Raw genomic sequence first — 18,616 nt, forward strand, 5'->3', positions numbered from 1 at the left:
CTACTTCAGTAAAGAGTATTCTCTTTCGTTACGTTACTCTATTTTGCTATGGTTGACTTTCAGCCTTGTTGGTGTGCCCATTGCTGTATTTATCTCCCTGGTCTGGTTCTCGTCTCCAGTAAGTAGCCTTATGACAGAAATCTTTTCAAATCCCATCCCAGGTTACATCTTGCTGCACCTAAGACTAGCAATACCCTTGAAGCCCTAGACATTTCACGAATTCGGCTTGGAATGAAGGATCATGTTCAAACCAGGGAGCCCCAAACTTGAAACACGCTTCTTCACGACTCAACTCCCAGGGCAACGCGACTAGACTACACCTACGTGGATACCGGTATACATTGCACTGTGTTGTAATCATACAGTGAACAAACTAAATACATGTACAGTGAGAACTGGTTCACGGTGCCCGCTTTGCACTTGGGCTTGGACTTATAAGATACATGTGATTCGAAAAATCGGACTCGGATGGAGAACCAAGGATAAATTTATAGGAAGAAAAAGGGACCAAGAAACTACAGGTTACGCTATAATATCCACTGAAACCACCAGTTACTGAACAATCAGCTCATGCAATAACATTGCACGGCACTGACCGACGGTACTGACGATCTACAACTAACTGGCTATCAGCACTCCGACAGCCTTCCAACTAAGTTATAAATATGACATACGAGGGAAAGGTGAGCGCAACCAAGACAAGCACGAGCTGAAATTCACAGCTGTGAAGGACGTTGGCGGATGTACATGCACGATACTGGCAAGATCATTGGACAGTTCAACCACGATTGAAGGATGCAAAGTACCATTCCACACAACTTGTGTGGCTCAAAGATGCGAAGATCAATTAAAGGGGAAGCTATGCGAACAAGAATCGTGAAACCCGAACGCCTCAACGCCTCAGTAACACAGCACTGTGTTTCAACTATGGCAATTGAAATGGAGAATAAGCAGCAGCAACAAGCAGAAGTTTCAGACGACGATCGTTTCGCCGTATAGCTAAGGACGGCTCATCAAGTGTGCAAGAATGGACTCGGATGGAGAACCAAAGATACATTTATAGGAAGACCAAGAAACCAAGAAACTACAAGTTACGCTATAATGTCCACTGACACCACCAGTTACTGAACAATCAGCTCATGCGATAACATTGCACGGCATGGCACTGACCGACAGTACTGACGTTCTACAACTAACTGGCTATCAGCTGTAGCGCATCTCGGATGCAGCACCGTCGGTCAGTGTTGCGCAAGTTTATCGCATGAGCTGATTGTTTAGTACTGGTGGTGGACATTATACCGTAACTTGTAGTTTCTTTGTCCCTTTTCTTTCTTTTAAATGTAATTTAAAAAAAGCAAGAAATAAGAAGATGTGCACGGCCACCAGTATGGGAGCGAGTGTCTGTTGTTTCCAGCCAGTGTCCGTTGTCTTCTTTGTCCATGGCTTCTGGGCCTAGGCCTGTCCGGATTATGGTTTGCATATTTTTCGCATTTTGGGGGTTTTCAGCATTTTTTCGCATTTTGGGTTTTTTCAGCATTTTTTCAACATTTTGAGCATATTTTGCATACTCATCGGCAACCTCGAGCTCGAGCGCACTGTACTTGTACGGTACTGTACTTGGCTCTGCAGAAGCCATACAACCAAACAAAATGATGATTCCTTTCGACTATCGAAAACGACCACATCCTTTGCACGCGCTTCCTCCACGTGCACTTGGAACGACAAGGGATTCAAGTTTTACACCATTTTGGTTGACATGGTTGCGGCAGCATAATTTTCGCATTTTGGGTGAAATTTTGAATTTTTTAAAAGATTTTTTAGCATTTTGGGTATATTTCCAAAAAATAAACATTTCCATTTTGACCCTTCAAAAAACGCATAATCCGGACAGCTCAGGGTTACTTCTGGCTAGAGCATGATACATGTACACGACGAACATGTACAATGTCATGTACATGTAATTATACATTGTTCATTCCTCTGCTTTGTATACACAGTAATTACTGACCAATGTACATTTATTTGCTGGGATTATTTGCATACTGTACATTCTCATTTGATTGATTAAAGAAAAAAACATAATTCCCTGCAGGGCACAGTGGATCGCACGGACTTAAAATCTTGAGTATAGTGCGCACTTCCGGCAGGGAGGGGACTTAGTAGGCAAGAAATGTTCATTTTCCATTGTTTTTCATTGTTCATCCAGGCAGGCATAGTGGGATGGCCTACGACTATGATTGAGAAACAGAGGGTACCTGGTACAAGTCCTGCTTGGAAGCGGAAGGATTCTTTTCCAGCCGTGCTGCGACCCACAGGGAACTCGTGGCCTGGCACGAGGAAAGCATGGATGCAGTGAGCGGGATACTCGGTCTTTGACCACTTGTATTGGGGCTGATCTCCTTTTCTAGGAAATTTCTAGATCGGAATTCGGACAAAGACAAATGGAGAAGACTCCGTACAAAATCAAATACTGTACTAGGAGAGGCGAGTCACTTTACTCTACAGTCATTAGTTGCCTCCACTGAGAACGTCAGGCCAATCATGCATGGCCATCAGCAAAAATAGATTCTGCATTTGCCTTGAATGTTGGAAGCCTGCAGCTGTGACCGTGCTGTATAAAGCTATGGTGGTGAATAGCATAATATACTGCAGTTTTGTGTGTGTGTGTGTGTGTGTGTGCATGTGTGTGTGTGTGTGTGTGCACGTGTGTGTGTGCACGTGTGTGTGTGCATGTGTGTGTGTGTGAGTGTGTGTGTGTGGTGTGTGTGTGTGTGCGCGCGTGTGTGTGTGTGTGCGCGCGCGCGCGCGTGTGTGTGTGTGTTTGTGTGTGTGTGTGCGTGCGCGCGTGAGCGTGTTGATTCTTTTTTAAATTTGATATGGGCATGAAATTAATAATCATAGGCCTGCAATGTCATAAAAGTCTCTCTAGATCCTTTTTGCCGAGAATATCTGGGTGTGAGTACAACATGGCAAAGTTACAGATTACACATTAGGCGACTGCAACATCAGACATGTGAAGTCTGTACAAACACGAACGCTCGCAGCGTCCCTTCTGCGCGCACCAACCAGCAGTAGAGCCGCTGGAACGATCATCCGATGTCGGTGTGGATGTCCAGCTCCTGTACCTTTCTCATGGAATCATGGTGGAGGGGTGGTGTTCGTAGTGGTTGAATTGCCTTACAACATAGGTGAGATTGATGTCAAACGGCCCCATCACCTGTTAGTGTTCGATCCTTGGTTTCCGGGATCCGCGTGGTCAGCGCGATGGAAACCAACATCATCCCGGATTGTATTGTGTAGATCAGGCCCGGCTGGGTGACTCCCTGCAGTTGTCATGGAGACAGTGAACGGCACATATCCGGGTCAAGTTGTTGCTATGGCAACTGATCATGGACACTATGAATGCACCGTGACCACTTCACATATCCAGTAAATTACTGGACAGGTTGAGAGCTTTTTTTAATCATGTTAGACACTTTTACACTATTTGTCATCTCGGGTACAGATGCTCCAAGCACAGTTGAAGTACTATTTAAATTTTCTACACAATTTATAATCAAGCCCATCTTCAAGAAAGATGGGTTTACATGTAAATATTTTCTGATCAGCCGGCCAGCAACACACCATGACAGAATCTGAACTAGGAGCACGGCACACTCTTTGCTTACTATTCTTTCCAGGAAAGGGGTCATGAAGGCCCCTCCACTGCCTGCAGTTGTGATAATCGCCACGGCCAGAGCTCTGGGCAACAAACCGAAAGTAGAGAATGAAAAACACACCGGAATGTCCACCACATTTCATGGAGTATTTCTGTATTCTTAAAAAAACGGAAATACATGTAGTCCAAAAAGAAAGTCCTGGGATTCACGAAAAGTGTTTCACGTCCATAGGACACCACCAACCCTTGATCAGGTGGCAGAATGCTACTCCTAAGTGCGGCATGAGGACAGGTCAGACTCACAAACCGCTGGCAAAAAGATCAATTGCTACATAGCGAACCCAGCTATACTAGTATCAAAGGTGTTTTCTTGAAAAGTTCGAGCTAGCAAGATTCACTAGAAAGCAGGAAACTCAATGTCTGGACAGCTGGCTGTTTCGATCTCGCTAGATCTTGTCAGCGGAGATCAGAGTTAGTGGCCGAACCGATCGTAATGAAGTCCAAAAATAACCAAGCATTTAAACTGGCTCAAAGCATTAAAGTCAGAGTGCTCTAATTGCGATCAACACAGCCATAGTCCTAGGGCCCATTTGAAATTTCTCACTTTTACTTGACACATGTTTGCTAACATAGATTTTATGATCATTCCTGGATGGTTTTCGCCTCCTGAACACGATGGCATAGGTTTCGATTGCCGAATTGTGTCCGAACATGGTGAAAAACATCAAAATAGAAAAGGTCGTTATTACCATGGCAACCCAACTAGAATGGCTCCTATATCCATTTTTACTGACACGTATATGGCCAAGTAACACCTCATTTTGCTCAGAATAAGCAGTAGATACAGTACGGCAACAAGTACTGTACTTTAACAGTGTCAAAACAAAATTTCCAAAGTGCAGTGAAACTACTTGGCTATTGGACATGTTCATGTACATTTACATGTCGCGTCGAATGTTAGCATTGAGGTACGTGTACATGTATGTGCAGCTAGCAGGTACATGAGACTATTTACAGGCATGCATTACTATAATTATCAGACTGCAAACACGAGAGAAGCGTCAGACGGTTCGGCGTTACACTTCAACTGAGAGAATAGGTATTGTAACCCAAATACTAACAGGAGAAGGAAAAGGTGGTAGGAAACTGTCAGAGTCTAAGGAACGAAGTGCTATAGGACAGTTTCAACCTGAACTAATTTACTCGAAGTACGTGTAGATAATACGATAGATCTCGCAGCAATGTAAGAAGGACAACACTACTTGTATGCGATGGCAGTGCTGTAACGAAAAATGATGAAAATGAAAATACCAAAATCCTTTGCATAAAACAGTCCAAACATTGGCTAGCTTGTCACTGTACTTAAATGCTTTGTAAAGACTTCAAGGCTGCAGTTGGACAACGCTCACATGTGAATAGCTGCAGTTTAAAAAGCTGATCGATCCCAACATTGTGATGCGAATACTTTCGCTTCCATGTGTTTCCCTTTAACTGAAGTTGTTCTTCCGTCTGAGCTTCGGAAACTCTACGCCGTACAGCTGAGCCCATCTCTACTCCGCCACCTACACCATCACTGTTGGCTCTGCAGTCAGGGACAATTCTTTAGCCACTAGTACATGAGGTATTATATGAACATGTTTTCCCTCTTCACCACCGCTCTTGAATCGCATCAACTACGTGCCGTGATCAGTTCAGGAGAGACAAGCCATGACATTGGACATCGGACTCTTTCTTGCAGTTAGTGTTTTATAAGTATAACTGTAGTTTCACACTGCCTAGGCCCAGCCATCAAATTCTGCGACAAGGAAATGATTCACCTACTGCTGGTGTTGCATATTGGGATAGGTTACCTCCAGGTACTCGGATTTCGTTTTTGTAACACTCCACACCACATAGCTACTCCCTCTCACTGCAGCATGGCACTCCTAAGGCAGTTGTCCTAGAGCTGTTGAGCTGGTAAAGAGGCTTTGTGATAATGGTAGCTGATCACCACGGTCGGTGTGTTCAAATCATGGTACTAACACTAGCCGCTCTTGTAGATTCAAATCAAAAGCTCGTCCCCTGCAACACTGTAACACCTCCTGTGCAGCAGTACTCACAAAGTAAATGCCTTTATTCCAGCCCGATGAAGTTAGCCAGGTCTGAAACTTTCCACGGTTGTAGATTAGTCCTACGAATAGTTACAACTGGCTTGGCAAGCTATGATGACTTTCCCCTGCTTTCCACACATAATTGTTGTGCTGCTCCTTGTTGGAATCATGCCTACTTTTCCGGGGAGCCAAGATGACATTGTAATGAAGGTTCTGCTGAATTTAGCATCGATCCATTCGTGGACGTTCCGACAGCAAAAGCACCAGCGAGTCAATGCAAAACTTTGAAGAAAGTGTCCAAACGAGGTACCACATTTCTGGTATGTCACAACTACACTACTTGATGCTCAATCTTTCCAACTCTCGCACAAAATCAGTGTACGCGCTGGTTCGCATCCTGTGTATGTACAGTGTTACTATAGCTCCTGGCACATAAAAGGGTAAAAACTCCCAGGTCCAGTCAATATAGTACCGAGAAAGTCTTGAAAATGCTTGAATACAGCCGATGAGAACTTAGTTTTTTCGGCAATTTTGTATTCCTATCGAGGGTGATTTCGGGACCTTTGGACGCGATTGGACTCGCCATACTGGGCCAAGATGCTCTTGAAGACATTATCTATCAAATAACACCGAAAAATCTTTGTTAGCCAACATGTGTCAAGGCATGTATTTTAGAGGTCGATTTTTTGAATTGGCCCCAGTACTACCAGCGTTTTAGTAGAAGCAGTAGACGTGGAAAAGACACTCACCCCATCTCTCTACATATGCAGAGTTTGGATAATGCCCCTACTTGGAAGTGCATTCGAACTCACTTTTCCTCTACTCTGATAGAGTCCTCGTCAGACATATTCTTCAACGGCTTTGTAAAGACATTGTTCAGAGCACTGGCATGATCAATACTGAGGTATGCTGGGATAAGAAGTAAATTTTCCGGCTCGTAGATACAGTAAAACCTGTCTAAGACAACCGCTCAAGGGACCTTCAAAATGTGGTCTCTGTTACCAGGTGGTCGCCTTATCCAGGGTCATTTGACAGTAAACGGCATCTCTTGGTCCTGATTTCAGCGGTCTTTTCGGACAGGTGGTCGCCTTATCCGAGTGGTCGCCTTGACAGGTTTTACTGTATAAACACATCTTATAAGAGTTTTACTCTGCACAGAAGTGCACTCAGCACATAACATGTGGAGTGTCTTTGCCGTACCTGACATCCGTGGGGAACACCTCTGGACACACCAAGAACAAGGACACCATCACCACCGTCACAATATACTTGAGCAGCATGGCAAAGACCAGCTTCACGGTTTGCTCGGTCGCTGCAAGACAGTGCGGATCCAGAAACAGAACGAAAGAATTTCTAGCCCGTGCAATAGTCATTAGACTTTACACAAACGTGAAGAAACATGTGGGTTAAACTCCACCACTCTTGTTTGGCCAGGAAAACTCATGAATGATGAACAGGCGATTCCGTGCTAGCACTAAATTGCGAAGCAGACAGCATAAGTTGAGCTAAGATACGAATAACAAATGGAGAGCACAACTCTTGAATCCACTGAAAGTCATATCCAATCATAAGATAAGATTCACTGAGTAACACCTACTGTCGTCTGGGAATTTCCAGAAGATCACGGCCACGATAACCAATGCTAGAAGTGTCGCTGTTTCACAGGCCAGTAGCACAGGCTTTCTATTAAACCTGGACAAGGATGGGAGGTGCAAAATGGAAAGGATGCGTATACAACGTAATATGGGAGCGATAGAGGTTTTTCCATACGAGTAATTATATTGATATGCACGGATACGGGAAACTGACGCAAAAACACTGCACACAAGTCTACTCGTTAGGGACTGTATCACGTGGCAGTGCACCCTTAAAGGGGAAGTTAAGGCAAAAATCAAAATTTCACCAGTTGTGGTCTTCGGGGTGCTGAGTCGAATGGTCGTGGTCCGAGGAAGCTGAGACGCTCCCTTCCTACTTGAATCCCAATCGAACTCGCGCAGTTCCACCGAAACTGGGTGACTGCGCCCTACTAGATGGGGATTTGTATGAAAAATGTCACTAAAAGCGCCATTTCGTTCTTATAAAAGCACGGATGACCGCGATTGGCCCATATGTTGTAGTCTTTTGGACGCTGAGTCGACTGGTTTTGGTCCGAAAAGGCTGCGATGCAGCGTTCCTCCTTTATTCCCAATCGAACATGGTTGAACAAGCGGTCACGTGCTCCTGGGTGCCCAAATCACCTGGTCACCACGCCAGCAGGCGACAACTTTCACACCAAGGTTCAACTCGAGTGACAGGACTGCACCCAAAAAAGGTCAAACAGGCTGGTAAGTTGTACCCTGCAGGCACGGCGACCAGGTGACTGGTGTACGCAGGAGCACGTGACCACTTCTTCAACCATGTTCGATTGGGAATAGAGGAGGAACGCTGCATCGCAGCCTTTTCGGACCAAAACCAATCGACTCAGCGTCCAAAAGATTACAACATATGGGCCAATCACGGTCATCCATGCTTTTATAAGAACGAAATTGCGCTTTTAGTGACATTTTGCATACAAATCCCCATCTAGTAGGGCGCAGTCACCCAGTTTCGGTGGAAGTGCGCGAGTTCGATTGGGATTCAAGTAGGAAGGGAGCGTCTCAGCTTCCTCGGACCACGACCATTCGACTCAGCACCCCGAAGACTACAACTGGTGAAATTTTGATTTTTGCCTTAACTTCCCCTTTAAGACACGCAAACCATCCTGCATATGGAAATCATGGTCATTCTCACAATATTTTGACTCAGGGGTGTCACACACGGTATGACCAGTACGACCATGGTCGTACCACTTTTCGTCCAGGATGGTCCCCTCAATTCATCCACTAAAGTAATAAAAGAGCGCTAAAACGTGCCCTGTTGGTCAAAAAATCCGAGTTTGTGAGATCAGTAATGTTAACGAACATTTAATTCCAACGATTTAGCAAATCTAAAAATTCAGTTAACATTTGAAGTTGTTGTGTGCAAAGAGATATGTACATGTAGTCATTTGCCGGTTTCGAGACAGAATTCGTTGGAACTTCACCTCACTAGCCCACAAAAATCCGGAGATTGCTAACTTGAATTGAAGTTAAAATGCCTGGTCTGACGGTAATCATTGTTTAGTGGTAATGGGCAGCCAAACATTGCAGGAGGGCACAGTGTGAGGCAATGGTACTTTTGCCACAATCCCTGTGTATGCGCGTGGTTTTACGCGCTGCTACCCATGCATGCGTGTGTGAGTGTGCCCTCCCCCTTGTATCAACACACAGATGACATCACCACACAGCATGACGAGCAAGTTCATGTGAAATTCATCCCAATGCACATACTGTGGCTTACTTTCTGTTCAAGAACATGGACGTGATACCAGATGGTAGCTCAGCCAGGGAGATCAGGAAGAAGTTGACGTAGAGGTCACTGGACAGGCCGTTCTTTGTGAACAAAAGTCCGAAATATATGGAAGATGCCGTAAGCCTGGACAGCAAGAGCAGAGCCATAGTATAGAATAGAGTATTAAATTATGGTATCACCTATACTGTACATGTACCCAGATGATGGCTGGTCTGGAAAAACAATGCACGCAGAACCGAAATAGAAGAGATATTTTACGCGTGTCTTGAGATTAGAGTACGCAAAGCAAGTCCAGTACGCAGTGTGCGTGGATGTGCGTCAACTTGCCCGAAACCCCTTTCCAGGGGTCATGAGGTCAATTCAAGGCTTGGATACATTTTTGACTGATTTACATCATGATCCTAGGGTCTCCTTATTAATACAGTGAGCCCTGTTAAGAAGAATACTGATAAGACCAACTTTTGGCTTTAGAAGAACTAATACTGTAAATATACAAATTTTCGGCAGGTATTTAATTTCGGCTATATTCGGCACCGACCCAAAACGCCTAAATTAAAACGCCGATGAAATTTTTCACAGCATCTGCCGCACTATACCATGCCCTCTACTCCACGCCGAAAATAAATCGCCGCCGAAATGTCAAAAATCGTGAAGTGCCGAAATTTTGCAGCGCCGAAATTTTGTATATTTACAGTACTCAATCTGCGGACAGCATGCTGTTTCGTTCTTTTTGAACTCATCAGCGCAGCACAGAGGAAATGAGGCCGAACCTGATAGGAATGGAAATAAAAATTTCCAATCAGGCCCGAACGTACCTTGCCAGAGTGCTCAAACTGACAAGTCAGTGAGCTCTGCATAACGCAAACAGCAAAGGCACTACCCCACGCAAGAGTGCTCAACTGCTACAAGAGCAGGCGCGAAATACTCAATCTGCGGACAGCATGCTGTTTCGTTCTTTTTGAACTCATCAGCGCAGCACAGAGGAAATGAGGCCGAACCTGATATTTACCTGATATTTACAGTATTGAAAGGGCTTGCTCCCCACACTGGAGCTCGCGCTATCCCGCCGATTGGACTTGACACTTGACTGACTCACGACTGCCATCCAGAGCACACGAGAAGTCCATCGAACCTTCAACTCGGCAAACCTGCAAGAAGGCACCGCTCCCTGCTCAATAAACAGTGTTCTGGGGAATTCACAGAGACGCTGACTCACGCTGCTATCTGGTATTCACGAGGTGTTTATCGCGCTGGAAACGGAGTGTCTCTGTAAGTTTGTATCCCTGGTGATGTTTGTGCCTGGACAGCACCATATATGTGGTTCTCTGCAGGCGCAATCTTCCTCAGCTTACTCAAGCTCAACTGATGAGGTGTGATGGCAAGCATAAGTCAGTCAAGTGTCAAGTCGAGTCGGCGGAATAGCGCGAGTTCCAGTGCGGGGAGCAAACCTGTTCCTAACAAATCATCGCCGAAGTCGCTACCACTATTTAATAACTATTATTCATCACTCTATTGGACAATTACTGTGCGTTCACATGGAATAGAAGTACAAGTAGGGGTAAGAAGATCACCGGTCATTAGGAACAAATACGATCGGCTCCTTGGTGTTTGTCATGAAGAGGTTTTACTGTACTGCAGAGGTCTAGCCAGGATTTTATGCCAGCCGGCCAACGTTCTAGTGAAAATGCATCGTTCTGGGGGCTGCGCCCCCAGACCCCCGCCATCAGTCACATATCCACACAGACACACACACACACACACCACTACAAATCTTTCATTGCAGCTTGCATCTCCTTTCGCTTCGTCCAATTATGGACATTTATCAGGCAGTTGTGACAATGACATTGTGACTATAGGTAAATTAACAAAAATAATTAATATGAAAAAGGAAACAAACAGCTACATCAGCATGGATCATGTGTTCACTACAACGTGGAGGAACTATTTGAAGTGCCACAACTAAAGCAATGCAGTGCCTGAGTGGTCCGCCAAAACAACTGGAGTAGTATAGTGTACAATGCCAATGGTCATGTGTTCCAAAATGCAGCATGCACAAGACCCAGCCTAGCCGGCCACGAATGGCCCACGATATGACAGTCCAGACTGGCCAGAGTCTGTAGCTGTCAGTGTCACAGCTAGCCGTGTACCCACCAGAAGCAGCGAACCATGACCCCACCTAGCACCTGTTACATTTTACTGGCACTCTGCGCAGCACCAACCGTACATGTACTCAAGTGCATACTCAATAACAAGTGCATTTCAGGGTGAGTGAAGAGCTAGCACTGAGCCTGAGTAGCCTCTGCTACGTAGTCATGGTAGTGCAGTGCACTTACGGGATCTACGCAAGTACAGTGCACTGTAGTGCAGTGCCAGTACACACGGTGGAATGCTACCGGTATTCGGACATTGTAGTGGCAGAAACTGGACCTATTTTCGACAGCTGACAGTGGTCGACTCTTACCTTGGCGGAGGATAGTGGGCTTGGTGACATGATTGAAAGAAAAATGATCCCGAACACAGCATGCTACAAATACTTGTACTTGTAGAAACTGAAAATTTCTCTGAATCTCAATTGTTTGCCAGCCGGCCAAAATAACCCTTGGAGCTGTCTCAGCCGGCAGGTCGCCCTCCCAGCCGGCATTCTGCCGGCTGAGCCGGCTTTGGCTAGGCCTCTGGTACTGTGTGTCCCCAATTGTAAGTCACACTCCTATTTCCAGGTCTACGTCATATCGTTTCGGTATATTCACTTCAGTAGTAAGTCGTGCTCGATTGTAAGTCGCACCTCCTTTGTTGGCCCTGAAGTTGAGTGTAAAAAGGTGCGACTTATATTCGGGGAAATACGGTATGTAATAACAGACGTTCTGTACATTCCTCTGTTACACGATCGGTTACAGACTTACCAGATAAAGAAGAGACTGAGGATGTGGTAGCGGAGATCACTGCGTACTAGCCGCACGATTTTCCAGGTTTCCTTTTTAGCTGCTTTTGGCTCGTGGGTAACCTCGCAGTCTTCGTGAACACCTCCAAACGCTTGCCTCTCGACAAGCTGAAAAGTATCCGTTGCAGAGCTGTGTGTAGAGCCTCTGAACGGCCAGTGCATGATCTTCTCCACTGTGGCTGCAAGCTTGGCATTACGCCGCTGAGAGTAGAGCCACTGCGGCGATTCGGGTAATATCCTGCAAAGAAGTGAAAGAAACACTCCAAGATGAGAACCACTCAGCATGATATGTTTCACAATCGCTATTATTGGGACAGTGTATCGGGTCACCTGTATCTCAGACTGTCACCGAGCAATCGACTTTACATACCCAAGGGTGACGTGCGGCTCAATCTGCTTCAAGAATATCATGATTGCATTAGTGCTGGGCATCCGGGACGTGATCGTACGTCTTTCTATTGGCCCCGAATGGGTATAGAACTATACCTATACATAAGCGTACATGTGGCAAAAGTCTGTGAACGACACGAGGATGCTTGACTCTGATCAGCATCTAGGCCAAGCGTACTTGCCTATAGAACTGGTTGGGAACTACCCTTGTTCATGAGATTGAGCATGACTTGACTTGCTCATGATAGTTAGAGATTACACTTTGAAAACCAAAATATGTTCAATTCCTCAGACCGGGTTTTTCGAAGTGTGTACGAGAGTATCAGGTGTTTTCTATCGGCAAACCACCAATCGCCACTGGTCAACGAGCTTGCATGTGCAATTACCCCCCACCCGACACGCTCACCACCACCACATCCTGGAACTGCTCCAAGTTAGCACTATCCGAAGGTATTGAGCACGGTTTGAGTGCTGTAACCGTAACCATTATGCTACATGTGAGGAAAGTCTACCTGTAAGATAATAGGTACTGTGCGAACATACTCTTTCTGTACACAAGTATGTAGGTATGGCGTACCCTTTCAGTGGTGGGACACCCCGTGTATCTGAAGTTTTTATCAGTCCTTAATAACTCGACACCACGCTCTACAACCACATTCTACACCCTAGACCATACCATGTCATGATAAGAAAGAACATACCATGTCATGATAAGAAAAAACATACCATGTCATAATAAGAAAGGGGATGGCCAGACACCATGTGAGGATGTCCATGCGAACCCAGTTAGAACGCATCAGATAACCGACTAATGCTAGCAAGCAAAGGCCCACAACAAAGGCTCCGTTTGATGCTGGCGTGACAATGGCGCGCATCCGAATCGGGACGAACTCGATACTCAGCACAATGCTAGCTAGCAGTAGCACATGACTGGCTGCGCCTACGTATGCAGCATGTGACAGCATGCATAAACAACACACAGACACACACACACACACACACATACATACACGCACATACATACACAGATACACACAAAACACACACACATACGCAAGTACACAGACACACACATAGACACCCATATAGACACACACACATAGACACACATACAAACACACATACAAACACATACACACACCATAAGCACGGAAAAAATCTAGTCTCATACCAGTTAACTACATAGGCGACAACAATCTAGTGGTATGAAAACATAAGAGGCGCTCTGAGATGCTGCCAGATACCGTATTTTACTGGTTGTAAGTCGACCTTTTACGACTTAAAATAGAAGGAGAAAGGGTGGGGGTCGACTTACAACAGGGATTCGACTTATAACCGGGAACTATCAGTATCTTACAAAAAAATGACCTGCACTGCATGCACGAGGTGCACTATGTGTACACATTTTTCCAGTTTATTGGTCTTTTCAAGGATTGGGATGTTATAACCTCCAATAAGGAATGTTTACATGATTTGTTGATGTGTTAAGAGCAGGGAGTGGTTAGTAGTGCTTCCTTGGGTGAGAACTTTAAAACGCAGAATTGAGACCTCCGGATACGGGGGTCGACTTAGGGGTCGTCGCAAAAAGTTTTCTGTCGTCCCTGAAACGAACATCGTTCATTTCGTACTTGGACCCCCTCCCCTCCCTCTGAAACGAACACAGCTTGCTAGGCTGGACGACGAAAATCACATGCATGTACATGTCGTGTCAACAGTACATAACCCCCCGGGGGGTTATGTACTGTTGGTCGTATGTACAGTGTCGGTCGACTTGCGATTTTGGCTTGCACCCCTCCCCCCCCAAATGAATCATGTTCGTTTCAGGGACGACAAAAAACTTTTGCGACGACCCCTTACAACCGGTAAAATACGGTCCTTCCTTTTCAATACCACTTTCAACTACCTGGCACCCTAGGGCTGATTATTTCAGGGTATTGTACCCGATGGGTACTGATGATCTTAGCTAGCGACTTCCTCAACACAATAACTGTCTTTAGGAAGTTGGTCTGCTGATTTCCCCTTGAAGCGCTGATAATTATTACTTCAGAACCATCATTGCTCCAAGGTGAAATCATGCTGTATCTAGAGAACATCCCCCGACATCAGAATTAAAATTGCTTCGAGCACAAAGATCTAAAGGATACGCCACGAGGAAAGGTAAGTTTCCCGACCTGCAAGAAATCGTGACGCTGCAAAGCTGTAGTAGTTGGGTGAGAGCACCGTCCAGATGCCCGATACGATGAGTGATGTCAGTCCCGTAAGCAGGGAAACACGCCGTCCAAACACGTCCGCAAGTACTCCTGCTGCCAGCCCGCCAACCAGCAAACCCATAGAGAACAGTATCTCTGCAAGCTTGAGTTGCTTTTCCTGGTCACAAAGCAAATTGTACTGCAAACACACACACACATACACACACACACACACAAATGCACATATGAGTTGCTTTGCGCGAACACACACATACACATACATGCCTACACACCTGTCCTGTCCTGTCCTGAACATTGTCGTTTCCGGTTACATGTCCCCTCATGTCAAGGGCCGACACACATGACATACACACACACACACACACACACACACACACACCATGTACCACACACACACACACACCATGTACCATGTATACGTCCGTCGCAAGAGAAGCACTCAAATCTGCAAATGCACTGGATGTGCACTTACAAATTTTCTCTTATAGCAACGATAGCGAACAAGATCTGAAAGAGACAGATCAAGATTAGCTCCGGATAACTGCCCAATCCACACAACCTGCGAAGCCATGTGAATCGACCACCAGTGCACACCTGGTCTACACCAAACGGAGTACATCGGCATAAAACGGCCAAGACAGTTGATTGTGGAGCCGAAATTAGTCCAAATTCCAATTGCTTTGGCAAGAAAGTAGCCTTCCGACACACACACACACCAGGGGTGTAGCACCCGCTACGACTGGTACGACCATGGCCGTACCACGTTTCGAAAAGTGTGGTCCGTCCGAAACGTGCAAAACCGTAATAAAAAAATCAGGATCCATCGATGCATATACGCATCAGACTTTGACCTTTTTCTAGACTCGTACTCGTAGATCTGTTATGCATCTGCAGTCGTTGATCTGTTATGCATCTGCAGTCGTAGATCTGTTATGCATCTGCAGTCGTACTGAGTACTGTATTACAGTGTATACTCGACTCGACTGCACACTGCGCCAGAAGTGTGCCAGAAGTTCCCAGAATGCAGGATTTTGTGTCTTTTTACAAAATTTTCCCGCGGGACATCCCCCGGACCCCCCTACAACACGGCCTTTGGCCGCACCGGCCTTCGGTTGTACCACTTCCAAAACCCTTCCTACGCCCTGCACACACACACACACACACACACATACACACGTGCACGCATGCACGGACACACACACACGCACACACACACACACAAACACACACACACACACACTCAGATATGCCCATCGCTCAAGAAACAACATGACATCCTCTAGTTCATGTTCATCATATTAAAGTCATAGCAGATAACGAAATCGGGAACCAGCTTGGTCATTCAATAATGACGCAATCGCCCAGCTAGTTCCCAAGTTAGTGGCCACGAAATGTAAGCAGTAAGACCACTGTAATGGTAAAACCCCCTCCATACAGTTGAGTTGTACCGTATTACGGTAAGACCTCGCTTATCCGGTCCTCTTTTATCCGGATCCCTCGCCATCCGGAAGAAAATCGTTGGTTACCGATTTACAGCATATGTCATGCATACATACAGTATGTGTGTTCGAATATCCGGTTTCCTAGCCTATCCGGATTTTTTTTGCGGATAACGGGTGTGTACGGTTAACTAAACGAAGTCTGACTGTTATTACTCTGGTCTTTCATGCATTTTCTATTTATCACATGACTCCTGTCCGGACTCAAGTGCATGCGCTTTGACTTGGATGAACCTGTGCGCATCTGATTCGTGATCTCCTTTGATTTATTGGTCCTTCCTGGGTTCTTCACCTGAAAGGAGATTCGTTCTTGTTCTGTACATGTACATGTACTAGTTCCATTCTCCAAAGCAGAGTTGCATGTTCTCGGGGATATAATAGGCTCTTGTCACTACACTTTGTAGTAATACAAATAGTGACTGGAGCATAATGCGCAGCCGAAATCAATTATTTGATGCAGCTAACAAAGCGGGATACAGTGATAAATTGTTTTCCGAATAGTTACAGTGAAGAAAATGAATGAAATAATGTCCGTACCTTTGCCGCAACTGTTCGCTCGTTATGTAGCGTATGAACAACATCTTGGCACATGTGTTCATTCCAGATAGAACAGTTGGAGTCGGTCAACGTCTCCGTCACGTTGTCGATCACTGCCGTACATGTCCAGTGCTCGGCGGGACGAGCAAGGAACACCTCGCCGTTCAAGCCGAACTGAATTCCCGCCACGATCCAAACACCCAATGTGTTCGCGACGACGCAGCGCGTCAGACGGGTCAACGACGTTAGATTGTTGACAGTAGAGATCAGCTCCTGGCCATTGCACGCCGGTTCTAGCGGTAGTGTAGGGTACTCCGAGTCTGACATTCCGTATCTTTAGACTTTACCCTAAGAACTGTTTCCGACACTCGCCAAGAAACATGCAGACCAAAATGTTGACATGACGTTTCAATGTGAGTTTTTCAGTTTCTGAACAAGGGCAAGGGACTACAGTCATGCACAATCATGTACCATGTGTACAGGTCAGTGTACATAGTGTAGGCACATGATTTTACTCCGTACTACTACCGACCGTAGTTAGTCACGTCAAAAGTATACTACTATTAGTATTACTACATGACATAGTATGACATCGTTGTGAGCTCGACAGACTCGCGACAGAGACAAAAAACTACTCACTGGAAAAAGCCCCACACTCAGTTTTGGCCAAAAACGAAGAAAAAGAAAAAGACGTACGTACAGGTAGGTCATGATCATGGTCATTGACATAAGTCATTGTAGACTACCGGTAACAGTTAGTCATGGCATGGCAGTACTCAGTAGTCGACATTCCGGTACATGACTACACTGATGCCGGGACTAGACTACCTTGATAACCATGATAACGAGCACCAAAATAGAAAAAATAGTATTTGCAAAGTACTACATGATGACTACCGTACTGGCAATATATGTTGCCGCAGTGAGGCCATGAAGCGTTACATTGGCCCATGTTTGCCGCACGCAGGGCGTTACATGCAAAGTCGCACAGGAGCCGTTACACAGGTTTCTATATTGCCGCAGTCCTTTTTTTGCTATTGCCGCATCACTTTTTTGCTATTGCCGCATCATTTTTTTGCTTTTGCCGCATCATTTTTTCTTGTGCAGTGCAAACTGCAATGAAAAGATCGCCGCACCCCGCCGGACGCGCGTTACGAACTCAACGAAAATTTGTCGCACTAGCCTGGTCGCGCGTTACGCCGCACCCCCTGCGTTACGCGTTACGCGGCAACATATATTGCCAGTACGGTATATAATTTTATTATTCTAAAATATGTAGTTAAAAAAAGGTAGTGATTGTAAAACAACACGTCATAATGCAATCACCCAGTCTGTACTCAAGCATACCCATGCCATGGACATCTACTGAGTGAACAACCTAACTTCCTAAGCAGTGCAGGGGGCCGTACGTAAAATAATATCGATGTTTTTTTTAGAGACGATAATTTGTTCATATCTCCCCAGACCTCCCCCCCCCCCCCTAATACGAACATACAATACATTTTAGGGGCCGTCCAAGGTTACCAATACTATTTTCAAAACGAAAAGTTTTCGTTTGGGGGTGGGTGGGTTTGATTGAGTTTCGTTTTGAAAATAATTATTGAATGCAGATGGAGAATGCCCAGTTACGTCTGGGTGTCGAAAATTGACATCAATATTTTATTGGAATCCGTTTTACCTGCAGAAAAGGTGGGTGGGTGGGTGGGGGCTGAAAAATACTATAACTTTTCGTTTTGTAAAAACAATCGGTAACCCCGGACGGCCCCTTATGCAGTGGACCGATATTTTTTATATTGAACGGTTTGTGTGTACAGGTACAATGAAGGTACATAATACTTACTGCAGTACTGTAGTTGTACAAGTCACAAGGTTCAAGTGCCTGCATGCTGCACGGTGCACGAGCCGCGACAAGCAAGTACAAGGTG

General features: G+C 45.5%; 1 protein-coding gene across 1 annotated transcript; it reads right to left on the bottom strand.

Annotated features, from left to right (window-relative positions):
- Nucleotides 1-2,103: 2,103 nt before the first annotated feature.
- Nucleotides 2,104-17,133, bottom strand: LOC135809806 (solute carrier family 22 member 15-like). The gene is made up of 9 exons (XM_065323233.1): nt 16,692-17,133; nt 14,617-14,833; nt 13,172-13,385; nt 12,018-12,293; nt 9,106-9,240; nt 7,346-7,440; nt 6,949-7,060; nt 3,669-3,741; nt 2,104-3,323 (listed from the first exon to the last, which is right to left on the bottom strand). The coding sequence occupies exons 1-9, from the start codon at nt 17,016-17,018 to the stop codon at nt 3,201-3,203; spliced, it is 1,572 nt and encodes a 523-aa protein (XP_065179305.1). The 5' UTR covers nt 17,019-17,133; the 3' UTR covers nt 2,104-3,200.
- Between the last annotated feature and the right edge of the window lie 1,483 nt (nt 17,134-18,616).

Source organism: Sycon ciliatum, chromosome 2, assembly GCF_964019385.1.
Source record: "Sycon ciliatum chromosome 2, ocSycCili1.1, whole genome shotgun sequence".
In the NCBI taxonomy this organism is placed as follows: Eukaryota; Metazoa; Porifera; class Calcarea; order Leucosolenida; family Sycettidae; genus Sycon; species Sycon ciliatum.

Bases quoted from the DNA above. Each gene is read 5' to 3' on its own strand.
- LOC135809806 (XM_065323233.1), bottom strand. From the start codon at position 17,018: ATGTCAGACTCGGAGTACCCTACACTACCGCTAGAACCGGCGTGCAAT. The intron at 13,386-14,616 runs GTCGGGAAACTT...CTGCATACGTAG, and splicing joins AGCGTCACGATTTCTTGCAG to GCGCAGCCAGTCATGTGCTA. The intron at 3,324-3,668 runs GTAAGCAAAGAG...TGACAACTGCAG, and splicing joins CCCCTTTCCTGGAAAGAATA to GGAGTCACCCAGCCGGGCCT.